Source organism: Falco peregrinus, chromosome 2 (assembly GCF_023634155.1).
Source record: "Falco peregrinus isolate bFalPer1 chromosome 2, bFalPer1.pri, whole genome shotgun sequence".
Taxonomy (NCBI): domain Eukaryota; kingdom Metazoa; phylum Chordata; class Aves; order Falconiformes; family Falconidae; genus Falco; species Falco peregrinus.
In genome coordinates this window covers 120,038,217-120,052,718 of record NC_073722.1, presented here as the reverse complement: position 1 = coordinate 120,052,718, position 14,502 = coordinate 120,038,217, and the positions used below count along the sequence as shown (strand labels likewise).

The window sequence follows — 14,502 nt, the reverse complement described above, 5'->3', positions numbered from 1 at the left end:
GGCGCGTCCCCAACTCTCACCCTCGCGCCAAGCACCCCCAGAGCTCGGTCCGGAGCTGCACGTCACCCCGGGGGGCACCCACAGCCCCCGCACCCCTCGCCCCAGCCGGGCTCACCCTCCCCGGGCTGGCAGAGCCCCCCCCTGCCGCCCCTCCCGGCACAAACCCAACACCGTGCAGCGCTGAGAGAGAAAGAGAGATATATTTGCGGTGACGTTGCATATTTAAGACAACTTTACATAATGCTCCCAACACAGAGTTTTGGCGTCCTCCCCTGCGGGGTGGGGGCAGGCCCTGCGCACCCCTCTTCCCCTGGAGCATCCCACGAGGGAGTGGGCACAGGAGGGGTTGCGGGGTGCCGGGGGTTCCTGCCCTCCCGCACAAAGGTGCCCCCCACCCTCTGTTTTGCAACGTCCCTCTTGCAGCACCAGCATCCTCAAACCAGGGAAAGCGGCAGGTGAGCCCCGCCGGGGGGAGAGGCCTGAGGCGCTGGAGGAAGGCGAGGATGGCACATCTTTGGGGATAGCAAAGCTCGCTGGGCCAAGGCCCCCAGCCAGTGGCTCCTGCTGCCCCTGCCTCGCAGTGCCCAGCAGCTCCCCTGCCCTGTGCGGGGGGCAGTGCCCCTCCCCAGGCTGCAGGCAAGACACCAAGTATCTTCCCAGGGTGAAAACCACACCCAGATTCTCCGTGTGGCACCAGCCTCACAGGAAGGTGCATCACCAGCTGGCCCCAAGCCAGCTCCGCTGTGCCCCTTCCCCAGAGGATGGGGCAGCTCTTCCCTCGGAGGGGGAAGCAGAAGCTGCGGAGACTGATGGAGCTGGCCAGACCCCGTCTCCCCTCTTTGTTTTTTGGCCAGGGGAGCACAGCAGACCCCGAGAACTTCTGCTGACCCGGGAGAAAAGCCAAAGGCTGGGCCTCGAGGCTGTGGCACAGGGCCACCCTCCGGGCAGGGCCAGTCGCTGTACTCTGCAGTAGGACCTCAGCCCTGAGGGTGGAATTTTGGCAGGGGACCGGGGCGTCTCTTTGCTGAAGTGGAGACAGAGGGGGTGGGGGCTACAGTGGTTTGTTGGACTTGAACCATGAACCCAGCGCTCCCCTGCTCGCTGTCACACAACACGCACCGGCAGCTCCAAGTATTTGGCACAATCCGGCAGCTGCCTCGGGGGGGGGGCGGGGAGCAGCACCCCACAACCCTGGGGCAACCCTGCCCGAGGCCTCAGCAGGAAACGGGGAAATGGGAAACAGCAAAACAATGATGATAATAATAATAAAATATGTAAACAACCCAGCACCCTGTCCTGTAGCACCAGGACACCCAAGAGAACAAGGTATATTACAGTCTGAGGGGAGATGGAGACACAAGGACTTCCCGGCCAATGCGGGGTCTCGTCTCTATTGCACTTTGCATCATATATATTTATATATATATATATTTATAAAAATACAAACTAAAGGGCTGGGGTGGAGGGGATGAGATGCAAACCCTGGGCCAGCAGCAGCTCCATACACACTGCAGGCTTTGACCCATTCTGCTTCCACCTGTCCCTCGAGTCCCTTGCCAGCCTTCCCAGGGGGGGCAGCCAGCAGCATGGGGCCTGATCCTGCACAGATCCAGCCCGGGGCTGGGCAGGGTGCTGAGTTGGTCCAGAGCCTGCCCATCTCCCTCCCTTCCCCATCACCCCTTCCCAAGGCCCAGAGTAACAAATGCGCAGCTCTTCCCAGCCGCCCACACCACTGCCCCTGCAGCGACAGTGCCCACACCTGGGGGAGGTGGGCAAGACCGACCTCACACCTCCCCCTCTGCCCAAAATACCCCACAGCGGGAGGTTGCCCCTGCCTGGAGGTTCCCGTTCTCTTCCTCAAGTGACTACGGTGCACTTGGCACAGGGTGATGTAGTCCAGAGACACCCCCCCACGCCAGTGGCAGAGGATGCTCCTCGCTCCCAAGGCCGCTGCCCCCCCCGCTGCTCCTGCTACCTCAGCCGCCCGTCAGGTTTGACGGGCCCCAGTTCTGATTTGGGGTCCGGGGAGAGGGAGCTCCACGAGGTTTTGCTGCAGGTCTCCAGGGCGGTGCAGGCGGAGGGGCTGCCGACGCAGACATCCGCCACAGACCAGAAGGCGCTGATGGTGCTGTCCGCCCAGTCCTCCAGCGCCTTGCCCGTCAGCTGCGCCTTCTGCACCGCGTCCTCCTCCGCCTCCTCAGAGCGTGGCAGGTTGAGGATCCCCCCCAGGCCCTGGAAGCTCTGCTCCATGTACTCATTGCGGGGGGGGCCACCATGCAGCCAGTTGCTGTCATCTGGGCAGGACAGAGAGAGAGAGAGGATCAGCAGCGCAGCAGCACCCCAGCACTCCACTGGTCCTGCTGCCACCCTCCTGGTGGGGCTCAGCACCCCATCCCTTTGCAACCCCAGCTCTCCCCCAGCCCAAGGAGTAGGGTGCTGCTGCCAGGTGGATCTGACCTGCAAATGGGCCCTCCACAGCCGCCCAGGGGCCTGGTTTGAGGACTCACGGGGGCAAGGGGACACCAGCAGGAAGGATGGCTCCTGCCTCGTCATCAGATGCAGCACAGAGAGGCCAGCACCAGGGGAAGCACCTTGGATTGCCCGCCAGGAGACCCTCCCATCCAGCCCCAAACTCCACAGCATCCTCACCTTTCCTGAGAGGCTGCTTGCGGTTGAAGGTCTGGGGCACCACCAGGAACTGGCTCTCCCCCAAGGGCTCCCAGAACTGGAGGAGGCGAACGGTCCAGATGCCGGGGCGCAGGGGACGATTGAGAGGGGGTTTGTACTGGGTGAACTCTGCCTCAGCATCCACTGTGATGTCGTAGGAGGTGGCAATGACATAGGTGGGGTCAATCCACACCACTGTAGCCGTTAGGTTGGGGCCCCGCGACCACTTCTGCATGGCAACTGGCTCGTCAAAAGGTCCCATCAAGCCTCCAAAATTGCGGAAGAGTCTTTCCTTGGGATCCCACTCTGTGCCCACCTGAAGGGACAGAAGACACAAGCAGTGGGAGACTGGGCAGGGAGGCACTATCCGCTCAGGTTCTGCATTTCACCTCCCCAAACCAGGGAAGGCAAAAACTTCGGAGCCCAAAGTTGCACACCCCACCCTCCACGGCTCTCCTACCTGCCTACACACCATGTCAGCACTAATCCAGCTGTGCGATGCCTCCTGCAGCAGCAGGCACTAGGCACCACAGCCTCAGCTCCTCACCAAAAGACCCCCTTCAGGCCTTTTCTCCCCCCTAAAAGACCACCTTCAGGCCTTTTCCCCACTGATCAGTTCCACACCCCACGGAGAGGCCAAACTCCTGGACAAAGGTTTGATCTCAGATACAACAGTAGCACTGTGTCCCTCTGTCCCGGCAGCGTGCAAGTGGCGGAGAGGAGGAAGGGCAGTACAGTGTGGGAAAGCCAGGAAGCAAACTGGGTATTGTGAAGGAAACTTGTTGGGGGGGCACCGGGGGAAACCAAACCAAAAAAACCATTTACCTCAAGGTTTTGTAAGCGGTTCGCCTGCCCTCCGTGACTCGCCAACTTCAGAGCTCCTTGGGGCATCATCCACACCTCCAGGGATTCTGCCTGCCCAGTTGCTGAATTCTGCACTTCCTGCATCACCAGGTAACCCTGGAAACGGTCGTCATAGAAATATAAGTGCACACTGGATGGGAAACCCCGGGGCTCAAATCTGGAGAGAGACACAGACAGAGAGGTTGCACATCTGAGCGTCAGCATCCTCCCAGCACAAGATGCAGGACATCACTCCGAGCCTGGACCGAACCCGCAGCAAATACCCCACCTGCAGAGCTTGTGGTCCTTCGCTGCCAGCACAGACGTGGCTTTGTGGAGTCCCAGCCTGGAGAATGCCGTGTAGAAGGTGAGGGTGACATCACTGAGGCCACTGAGCCCATCAACACGGTCGTAGACATTCTCCCAGTATGCCTTCAGGGCTGGTGTGTTGGGGGGGTAGCTGCCATAGAGATGCGTGTCCAGGATCTCCAGCACCTCCTGATTCACTGTTGACTCAAACTTGCGGGCGAAGAAGGTGGGTCTGGAGAGTTGCTGGAAGAGCAGAGGCATTTCAGACGGTGTTGGCTGCAGCCACTCTGCCCTCCTGCCTCAGCAGGGCGGCTGGGAGGGAGGCAGACCAGGAAGAAACATGCTGGGACACATCCTGCCCCCCTTGAGGGCACAGGCTAAGGAGCAGCAAACCACAGTCAGCCTCTATGTGGGATCCTCTAAGGCAGGATCAGTGGGAGCATACGGTATGCTTACTGGTGATGCAGATGGGTTCCCATCTCTCCCACTGCCTCCCCCTTTCTGTGCTCAGAAGCAGCCATGTGTCATCTAGCTCCTTTGCTGCAATCTCTGTTCAGATGGGCCGGCACCCTCCGGAGCCGCTGTGGAGCCCTGACGAGGCCTGGCCACATGGCACAGCTTGCAGGATCAGGGCCCTGCACTATATAAGCCCAGGACTGGTGGAAAATCCTGCTAACCTCTCTTTTCAGGGCTGGGTGTGTCACCCCAAACCTCCCTTCTCAGTCTGCAGCCCTATGCACCAGGAGCATTGCAGACTGTTTGTCACAAGGCATTTTGTCCTGCCAAAGACAGGCAAGACAGCACTCCGAAGGGCTTTTACTGAAAAAGTATTTGCCCCAAGTGACAGGTCTGCAGGGAAAATGGGAGAGAAATAGGAAGAGGAGCAGTGTTACAAGCAAAAGCCTGACTTCTGGGCAGGACAGTCAGCATAATCCTGCTGCCCAAGTGCTTACAGACACATCTGTGCTAAGCCCTGGGGAGCCAGCCCTTGCAGGGCTGGGGTGAGGCTCATGGTGGCAGGCACAGCACTGGCGTTGCACCCAGGGGTGCACTGAGAGGAGAGAGACGGGGAGGGGAGAGAGCAGGAGGAGAAAGGATGATCTTTTTCACCTGTAGCCGCAGGAAGTCCTGAGGTTTGAAGTCATTTGGGGAGCACCCGCACCAGTCGACTATGTGTTTATATTGGCACTTACAGCCCAGCTTCCGGTTCCAGTTGGTCACTCGGAGGTTGTTATCGACCAGTGTCTCGCAGGCGTGACTGTTCTCCAGGACCGTGTGGAAGAAGGACTGTGCATGGTAGAGAAAGTACAGGACACCCAGTGGGGACAGAGGACCGGTGTTTAACAGAGACCCCTGACCCCTCACTCACAGACAGAACTCGATTGCTCCTGAACATAACCTACCCCTGCTCCCAGCACCAGGGCAACACCTAAGGGCCCAGGCTGTGTGCCCACACCGGTCCTTATCTGGCCCAGAGGAGTGTCTGGACCTAAAACAAGGTGGGATATAAACATGACCCTTGGCCTGTCTGCTTATTTCTCCCATCTTTCATACCTGGGTCTGGACAAAGGGGAGGCATAAAGCTGCCTGAGGAGAACCAGCAGCCCTTCACAGCTACCCAGGGCAGGGATGAAGCAGGACAGAGATGTTAAGTACAGTGGGAAGAAAATCCAGCCTGTGCCCTGCAGCTAGCACCCACCTCAGCTGGCAGGAGCGTGTAGGTGTAGAACTGGCGCAGCTGGGACACCAGCTGGTCATCAGCATAGACCACGTACTCCACGAAGCTGCGCGTCAGCGAGAACCAGTCAGATCCTCCGTCTACCACGATGCCCTCAGGGATGTGGCGCTCGCCCAGCCGCCACATGTGGGAGTCACACTCATGGAACAAGCGGTCCAGGCCCTGCTTCTTGATAAACCTGGGCACAGGGATGAGGATGAGTGGTTAGGAGCATCAGTCACTTTGCTGGGTGCAGCTACATCCAGAACATCCCCCCTGCCCCAGCTGTTTCAGTTCTTTTCTGACATCCCTCCTTTTTCTGTTCCTTCAGCTCAGCTCTGCCCCTAGCTGGGATTACCTGGCGTTGTCTCGGCCATGAGACTTCAGGAAGTTCTTATCTCGGTATTTGGACAGGAACATCACGAGCTCCTCATTGGTCCTGAGGTGCAAATAAGAAAGCATTAATGACCCCCGGGGTAAAGCAGCGCAGGAAACATTCACAGTGCAAAAGTCATCAGACGCAAGGAGCCTAAAACTGCTTGGTGGGTGCCAACTCAGTCCCTTATCCCATTGCTGGGGAGACACAGATGTGGCCTCTCTGCTGTCTGGTGCCTCACATGCATGCTCCCCTGCAACAGTCAGATTGCAGGAAAAAACAGCCTCCGAGGCACTGGCTGGGTTCCTCTGCAGAGGTGGGACCAGCCAAGCCCTGGAGCATCATCACCAGCACGTGGGTGCAATCTCCAACCCCATCTTCTCTCAGCTCCCTGCTCCTCCCTGCCACTCCCTTCCAAGGCTGCTGCAGCATCATGCAGCCCAAACACCATCATCCTCCCCTACCCCACCAAGGTACTCACCTCGTGGGGTAGTCAGTGGCACTCAAATTGATGAAGAAGTCCCAGGGCCATTCAGCCAGTTCCAGCAGGTCCTTCATGCTACGCAGGTACATCTTCAGCAGGCTGGCACCTCCCCAAATGGTCACCATGCGCCAGGGTGTCACACGGATGTTGGGGTAGTGTTGCGCCAGCTCCACCGCCTCGCGATGGAGGTAGTTGGAGCGCTGCCAGGGAACACAGCTAATGTTCAGCAGGCAGTTCGTCTTCCCAGGTGCCTGTCCTCCTTGCCACCAGCCCAGGGTGAGCCTTAACAACAGCCTCCACAGGAGGGGAGCAGCAAGACAAGACTGCTCTGGGCAGCGGGGATTGATCCTGCCTCCCTGGGGTTGCAGAAATAGTGGTGGGAGGCTCAAAGCTCCACCAGCAGCAAGGACAAACCTTACCCAGCCATCTCCTCTGCTCACCACCCACCCATGCCCCAGCTCTGCAGCCTGTCCCAGTGACTGATCCAGGCACCGTTAGCACCCACCTCCCCTCGCCCCTGCCACATACCTTATCCACATGGATGTAGAAGAAGTGCTGCTGGTGGTACACAGCCTTGATGAGCCGCTTCAGCTGGCGAATGGCCCTGCCGTGCACAACCAGCATGTAGGCGATGCGCACAGGCTTGCTGGGGGGCACCTGCTGCAGTCGGCTCTCATCCCACTGGATGACAGGGCTGACCTTGCCTGTGCGGGGAGAGAGAGGGCTGTCAGCTGCCTGAAGCCCTGGCACCCACCACCTGGAGCTCCTGATAAACCAGGGAGACCTGAGCAAAGTGTGGGACAGCAGGGAAGAGCTCAGCCTCAGGCAAACCCCATCAGCACAGCCCAAACTGGCTGCAGTGCCAGGGCACGGTGGTGCAAGCAGGCCCTTGCATTTAATTGACAGGGCTGCGTAAGGAAAGGGGAGCTGTCCTCTGGCCCCTCACAACAGAAGGTGCAGCTGGGCCTGGCTCTGACCTCCACAGGTTGGGATGAATAGCCCAGCTTAAGGAGGCTGGCACCGCTTTGATTGGATTACAGAGGCAGCAGTAATCTGGGAATCAGTGACAGATTGAGGCCACTTTTTGCCAGGTAGGACAGTTTGGTGACAAAGGTGACCCATGTGCCTGGCTGGGATATATCCCTGATGCCCAAGACAACCAGGAGCACCCTAGCAGGACTCACCTGAGAGCTGGCAGTGGCGAGGCACAGACTGGGGCATGAGGCTGCCAGCCCGATGCAGACAGACCACATTGGCAATCTCCTGTTGGCATTGCTTGCTGCTGGCCCGGGCCAGCGCCGAGAGGGCATCCTTGCCCGTGATTTCGCACTTGGGGGTGAAGCTGTTCTCGGTGGGCTGGGGAGCCCCCTCCACACTGCCTGTGTCACCCTGCTGGAAAACGGCCAGCTGGGCCTCCCCACGCAGCTCTGTCAGGTTCCTCCGGCTGGAGGAGTCTGGTGCAGATGGTAGCCTCCGTCCTGGTTTGTGTCTCACAGTGACAGCTCTCACCACTTTGGACACCAGTGCCCCAGGGCCATCCAGCCGTCCCCGCCACCGCCCATGCTTCCGGCTGGCACTGCCCCGGCGCCCGGCAGAGCTGTCCGAGTCCTTGGAGCCATCGCTGCTCTCAGGCAACCTGGCTTTTTTCTGCCGCTCCTGTTCCAGTTCCAGGTGGATGCAGAAGAGAGAACAGACAGCATTAACTTGTGCCTGCTTCCCCCCAGCTCTGTCAGCACTCTCCCTGGAGCATCCCTCTTGCCCCCCATTTGCGGAGCCCAGTGCTCTCAGTCCTCACAGAGCTCAGTGCTGCAGGAGCAGCAGGTGCTCCAGGAGCAGCCACTGTGCAGCAAAGGACGTTACACCACACAACCACCATTTAAAACTCCAAGCTAAGACCCCACAGCACCTCCTGGCATGGTCCTGGTGTACCCCTCATAGGGACAGCCCCCAATATGCCAGCAACGGACACCTTGATTTGCAGACCCCACCATCACAGCACCCCAGACACACAAAGAGGGTCCTTGCGCTCTGCTGTCAGGCTTGCTGCATGACAAAATGGCCAAGGTTGGTTGTGTCTGCACCAGCCACCCTCCGGGGTCCTGTGTGGGCAGATAAGCGCACGGATGCTCTGGCTGGTGGTGGCGATTTTAACAGGAGGCAAACGGACCAGCTCTTCCCTGCCATAACCACACAATGAGTCCAAGCCCAGCACATTCATCTGGGAGCTGGAGTCCCAGGTGGCTGCAGTCTCTGGGGCTAAAAGCACTGGAGAGGCACTGAACAAGGTCCTGCCTCCTGCCCACACCCCCTTCCCTGAGCCTTGGCTCCCCATGCCGAGCTGAAGCAGGCACTGTGATCGCCAGCTTCTCTAGAAATCCCTTTAACAAACCCTCCCACCGAGCCAAGCGGATGTGTAAAGGGAGCAGTTAATTATGCTTCGTTACCTCTGCCAGGCTGGCTGATGAGCAGAAACGAGTCAGCCTTGGGGAAAGCAGAGAGTTGGGAAGTTTGGATGCCTGCAAGAACCATACTCACGGGGAAGAACTTTCCCAGCGAGTGGTGCCCGTGGGGCCGGGGCCATGTGCCCCCAGCACACCGCAGGCACTCCCAGCTGACAGGCAGGCAGGCAGCAAGGCAGCTGCCCGCTCCAGCCAGACCTCCCTGGGCTGTCTCACAACACCCCCCAAACCCTGCCTGCCCAGACTCCATGCCAGGCACTGCAGGAGGCAGCAAGGCACATCAGGGGCTGTTCCTGGGCAGATGCTTCACAAGGACAACAGGACCGAATCAGCCCCCTGCACAAGCCCCACTGTGGGTGCTGGTAAGGTCATGGCCAGGAGAAACCATGCCATGCAAAGGCTGGAAAGCATCTGGCAAGATCTGCCCACTCTGCAGACCCTGAACTACCCGTGTTGTGGCACAGCCTGCAAACCATGGCTACCCAGGAAGAGGCCAAGCCATCGCTTAACTTCTGAGGGGCTGGCATCAGCAAGGATCAGTCGAGCCTTCTTCCGCCCAGACTGGCGTCACAGGCGGCCCGAGACAGGCGGCAAACCGTTCATTAGTCACCACGCAGGACCATCTGTTCAAGCATTATAAACCTATTTTCTGTGCTGAGAATCACAGGAGCGGAGAGTCAGGAGGTGACAAGCAAGGAGCGAGTCTCTTCCGTGGGCTCAGCCCTGTTTCCTGCAGGAAGAGACGCAGCAGCCCCGCTCGCACCCTCTGCTCCCCAGCGCACCTGGCTTTGGGGACAGACCCACGCAATGCCCACCCTCCATTACAGTCTGCTCATCCCCCTGGAAGGAGCCCTGTTCCCTGCTCACAAGCATGACCAGCTGCCTTCCCCTGTAGTGAAGTGGGTAGAAGCATCGCCAGCCTTTCCAGAGCTGCCAGCTAACGAACTCAATGGGTTCTAATTACCACACCAGAGCAGAGCAATCCCTTCACCCAGCCTGGCAGGGAATGGCTCTGGCCACATAGCTCTGCTGTATTTAAGACTTGTGTGCAGGACTTCTGGCGAGGCTCCCTGTCCCCCTCCTCCCAACACACACAAATGACTCCAGGCACCAGCCAGAGGCCACTTCTCCCATCCTGCCTCCCCCAATGTGACACTGCGGTCCCCATAGTGCCATGGAACTGTGGGTCAGGTATCTACCTGCACCCACCCCATCCCAGCACAGATCCAACTGTGCCGACATCTCCAAGCTCTGCCATTGTGAGGAGCAGAGCTAACAGCATCTGGTGTCCTGCAGGATTCCCCCTCTGGCTGACAGACTCTGGTGTCTGTCACATATGAGCACCCATCAGGCAAAACTGGTACCAAAATGTTCCAGTCAGCACACCAATCTGGATGCCTGATTGACAATTGCAGCAGCCAAGCCTTTAACCTCACAATTAAAATGGCTGGAGCCCCCTAAAACCAAGCTCTTTAGGTGGAAAAATAAAAATCAAGAAATCTCAGCAAAGCTGGAAGGTGTTTCGTAGGAAGCTTCTCTGGCAGCTGCAGCACACAGAGGACACCAACACACAGGCCCCAGCGACGTGCTGACTCCTGTCTTGAAGGAGAGAGATAGGAGGTGAAGTGGGGGTAGAGATGGGACTGGGCTAAAACACTTCTCCCAAGCGACAGATCCTCTTCCCCACCCATGAGGACACTTTGCAGTTTGCATTTTCCTGGTGCCAGCTCCACGGGAGTCCAAGCGCCCCAGGAAGCTCATACACTTGCTCAGGAGCTGTCAGTGTCACCATGATGGAGGCAGAATCGCTTTGGTCCCTCAAGCTCCCACTTTTGTGTGCAGACAGGCTCACGCTCTCTGTGGTGGGGATGCCGTCAGCTAAGGGCTAGGTATCAATGGGAATTTCCTCTCCTATCAGTGAGTTTGGACAGGGATTGTGGTGTTTGATCCCAGTGGAATGAGATAATTTGGCTTCCTGGAGGTAGGAAACTCAGTCTTGACCTGGTGGATGGAGACTGATCCAGGTTCTGCTGGTCTGCATGCCATAAAGCATCTGCTTGGTGAATACAGGGAGACTGCAGGACCCTGAGACTGGGCTTGGAAAGAGAAGTGACGTGATCCAAGTGGCACAGCCTTCTCAAGGAGGGTTGGACTGGTGGCTCTGATGTGGCTCAAGCCTGTCACAGGGCAGCTAGCAGTCAGTGCTGCTGGTGCAAGACGGGTTTACAACCTGCTCCGGTGAAAGGCAAAGATCCTAAGTCTCTGCTCAGCTCACACCAGGGATGGAGACTGCCAGGGAGGGGAAATTCATCCCTCCCCTATGAAGGGAGGAAAAGGAAACCAGCAGGCTTTGAAGAACGAAGCAAGACAGAGAAGGGGGCTGCCAGCAGAGATAAGAGCAGCCCTTCTGGGAAGACCTGGGCAGCGCAGGCAGCTGCCAGCCCAGCATCCAAGTGCTGCTGATGCCCCAGCTGAAGTCACTAGTCTGGAGTGCTCACCCAAACCCAGGTGATCCATGGCATTTGCAAGACTCTCGTCTCCCTTTCTCTCTCCACTGCAAGTCCCAGCCCATTTGTGGTGGGGACAAGCCAGGTTAGAGCTGTGTCCATTAGCAGGAACAAGCCATTTACTCTGGCAATTAAGAGATCCCAAGTTTCCCCAAATCCTTACACGCCTGCAAGGTCAGGCTCTCCTGGGAGGGTTCCTCCAGCTTTACCAGAAATGCCCCAGGGGAACAGTGGCTCCTCCAGGTCTGGCCAAAATCAGAAGCTGCAGTAGGGTGCAGAAGCCAACAGTTTTGCCATTTTATAAGAAATAATGGACTTTTCCCAGCTTGCTAATGTGTTTGGGCTGTTCACAAAGTTCAGGATGGTTCTTGCCTTCCCCGAAGAAGCTTGTCCATTTCCAAGCCCTGGAGTCAGGGCTGCTGGTGGTGAACCATGCCCTCTCCAGATGAGAGGGCCTATGGCCAAACCTGTCAGCTACCCGGCTCACTTTTGGGAAGAGACATGAGGAAACCAGGCAAGGACTGAGGCAGAACAAGCCAACCCAGGAGGCAGTGCAAGGCAGGAGCAGAAAAAAGTAGACAAGCAGTGCAGGGTGGTGCATAGGGAAGGGGAAGCCAGTACCAGTGAAGTGATTTGATCAAGGTCAGAAAAGGGGAAGGGGCAGCTGGGCATTCCTGGCTGCCAGATCTGTTTGCACCCATGCTCCCAGTGCTTCCAAATTGCAGGCAACTCCATGTCCTCTCTCCTCACTGCATTTACTCTCTGGTTCTGTTTGGCGGTGGGCGTACAGCAGCACACGAGGATGCTCACAGCCATTCCCAATGGCCCAAGAGGAGGCCTGGGAATTAATCTGCTAAGTGGTCACTTAGAGACTTCCCTCCCTGCAAGGGGCTGCCCAGTTCCCCTTCTCACCTCTTTGCTCTCAGGGAAAACTTCCTAGTCCTGTGAAAAGACCTGCTGACCACAGTACGGGGTTACCCTCCACACCATGAAGGCACTCCATGATGCAGAGGGGAAGCTCTCATCCCTCCAGGGATTCCCATCTCTCACCTCATGGCCACTGGCTTTGCTCTGCCACAGCTACCACGCTCACCCCATGCCTGCCCCTGCACAGCTCCCAGCTTTCACTGCATGCTGTCCCTGCCAAACCTGGCTTCACCATCGTCACATAGCGGCTTGCCGGCAGCCTGCACAGAGTCCCTACAGCCCCTACAAGCACAAGGGTCCTGCCCAAGATGAGGGGCTCCAGTGCCACACAGACATTCGCCAAAGAAGCCCATACAGGGACTCTCAGCCCTTCCCCAATGCTCCTGGAGAAGCCCAGATGCAGTGGGCCTGGACATGGTCCAGGCAGCTCACAACAAATAAATAAATTCTGATAAGCAACCTAGAGGTCAAGAGCTTTGTTTGAAGGTGGTAGCAATGTGTCCTCAATACCTGCTCCGTCTCTGACCTTGGGCAAACACCTCTGCCAGCCCATGCCTCAGTTTCCCCACAGATAAAATAAGAGGTGATGCCTTTTGCCTTAGCAGAGCCTTCTGGTACAAAGACAACAGAGGAGTGCAAAAGGCCCTCACAGCCTTGCACTTCACAGGGATATCCCTGACCAGACCAGCTAAACAGGAGCTGCCACAAACTTCCTGCGCTGCTGCGTGTGCTCTCCCAAGCTCTCTGAATTCCTTTACGTTTCCATACTTTATGGCTTGGGCATCACTGACCCCAGCCTCCTGCAATGCCTCTCAGACCACAGCGAAGGACAAGACCCCTGCTCCAGCCTCCCACGGTCCCCACCCCACGCCAGACCCCAACCGACACCCCCTGGGCCACAGGGTCACCTCCTCGGGTGCTGTGACCCCACGCTGCTGCAGCCAGACCCCCACACAGGTGACAGCCCGCTGCCCACCCCCAGCCACCCCCCCTAAGGAGCCTAGGGCCTGTGGGACCCCGCCGGGACCCCCACACCCCCAGGAACGCCGTCCCGGGACAGGGCCTCGCCAGCCCCACACAGACACCCGGGGAGGAGGGGGGCACCCCCTTCGTGTCCCCTCCCAGCCCCAGAGCAAGGGGACACACCACCCCCACAGGCACTGAACCCCGAAGGACCCTCACCCCAAGGGCCTCCCACCCCCAAGAGCCCCCTCCCAGCACACACTACCCCCCCGGACCCACCCCCACCCCGGGCCCCCCGCCCACTCCAAGCCCCTCACCGCCTCCCCTGTCCCCCCCCCCGCCCTGTCACCCCCCACAGCCCCTGCATCGTCCCCCTACCCCACTCAGCTCCCCCGGCCCCCTCACAGCCCCCCCGGCTCCCTCACGGCTCCCCCGGCCCCCTCACGGCCCCCCCGGCTCCCTCACGGCCCCTCACGGCCCCCCCGGCTCCCTCACGGCGCCCTCACAGCCCCCCGGCAGGCCCCGGGCCGCCGGGCCGCCCCCCCCCCGCGGCGCACCTCGGCCGGTCCCTCCTCGTCGAGGCCGGCGGAGCTCCAGAGAACGAGCCCCTGGAGCAGGAGGATGGCGAGGGCCGTGGCCACCGCCAGCCGGTACCGCCGCGCCAGCTTCCGCGCCCGCCCGCCGGCCACCATCGTCACGGCCGCTCCGCCGCGCCAGGGCGGGCTGCACCGCCGCGCGCCTCCCGCGCGCACGCGCCAGGGGCAGGGGGCGGGGCCGGGGGCGCGGAGCTGGCGGGGGGGGCGGCCCGGCGGGGACTGCGGGGCGGGAGGGGCGGGGCGGGGGGGCGCGCGCGCAAGTGTGCACTGGGCTGGGTGTGCAATGCGTGTGCATGTGTGCGCTGGGCTGGGTGTGTGGTCATGCATGTGTGTGCCGTCTGTGCAACGCCTGTGTGTGTATGCACTGGGCTCTGTGTGTGGTCATGCATGTGTGTGCCGTGTGTGCAATGCCTGTGCATGTGTGCACTGGAGCATGCATCTGTGTGTATGTCCCCTGGGCTCGATTTGTGGTCATGCATGTGTGTGCAGTGCTGTGCATGTGTGCACCAGGCTGTGCATGCGTGTGGTTGTGTGTGTGTGCATGCATGCACTGGGGCGTGTGTACGTGTACAGCATGCGCGTCCCTCTGTGTAAGCACTGGGGTGTGTCTGTGTTCAAGCATGTCTGTGTCGTGTGCAGGCCTGTGTGAGCACT

General features: G+C 59.3%; 1 protein-coding gene across 1 annotated transcript; it reads right to left on the bottom strand.

Annotated features, from left to right (window-relative positions):
• Window positions 1-181: 181 nt before the first annotated feature.
• On the bottom strand, window positions 182-13,990 carry XYLT2 (xylosyltransferase 2). Its single transcript, XM_055796676.1, has 11 exons — window positions 13,810-13,990; window positions 7,581-8,052; window positions 6,925-7,100; window positions 6,394-6,596; window positions 5,895-5,975; window positions 5,519-5,735; window positions 4,930-5,106; window positions 3,800-4,062; window positions 3,493-3,688; window positions 2,650-2,983; window positions 182-2,294 (listed from the first exon to the last, which is right to left on the bottom strand). The coding sequence occupies exons 1-11, from the start codon at window positions 13,942-13,944 to the stop codon at window positions 1,972-1,974; spliced, it is 2,577 nt and encodes an 858-aa protein (XP_055652651.1). The 5' UTR covers window positions 13,945-13,990; the 3' UTR covers window positions 182-1,971.
• Window positions 13,991-14,502: the final 512 nt, after the last annotated feature.

Bases quoted from the DNA above. Each gene is read 5' to 3' on its own strand.
- XYLT2 (XM_055796676.1), bottom strand. From the start codon at position 13,944: ATGGTGGCCGGCGGGCGGGCGCGGAAGCTGGCGCGGCGGTACCGGCTG. The intron at 5,976-6,393 runs GTGAGTACCTTG...TTTGCACCTCAG, and splicing joins GCCACTGACTACCCCACGAG to GACCAATGAGGAGCTCGTGA. The intron at 4,063-4,929 runs GTGAAAAAGATC...CTGCTCTTCCAG, and splicing joins AGGACTTCCTGCGGCTACAG to CAACTCTCCAGACCCACCTT.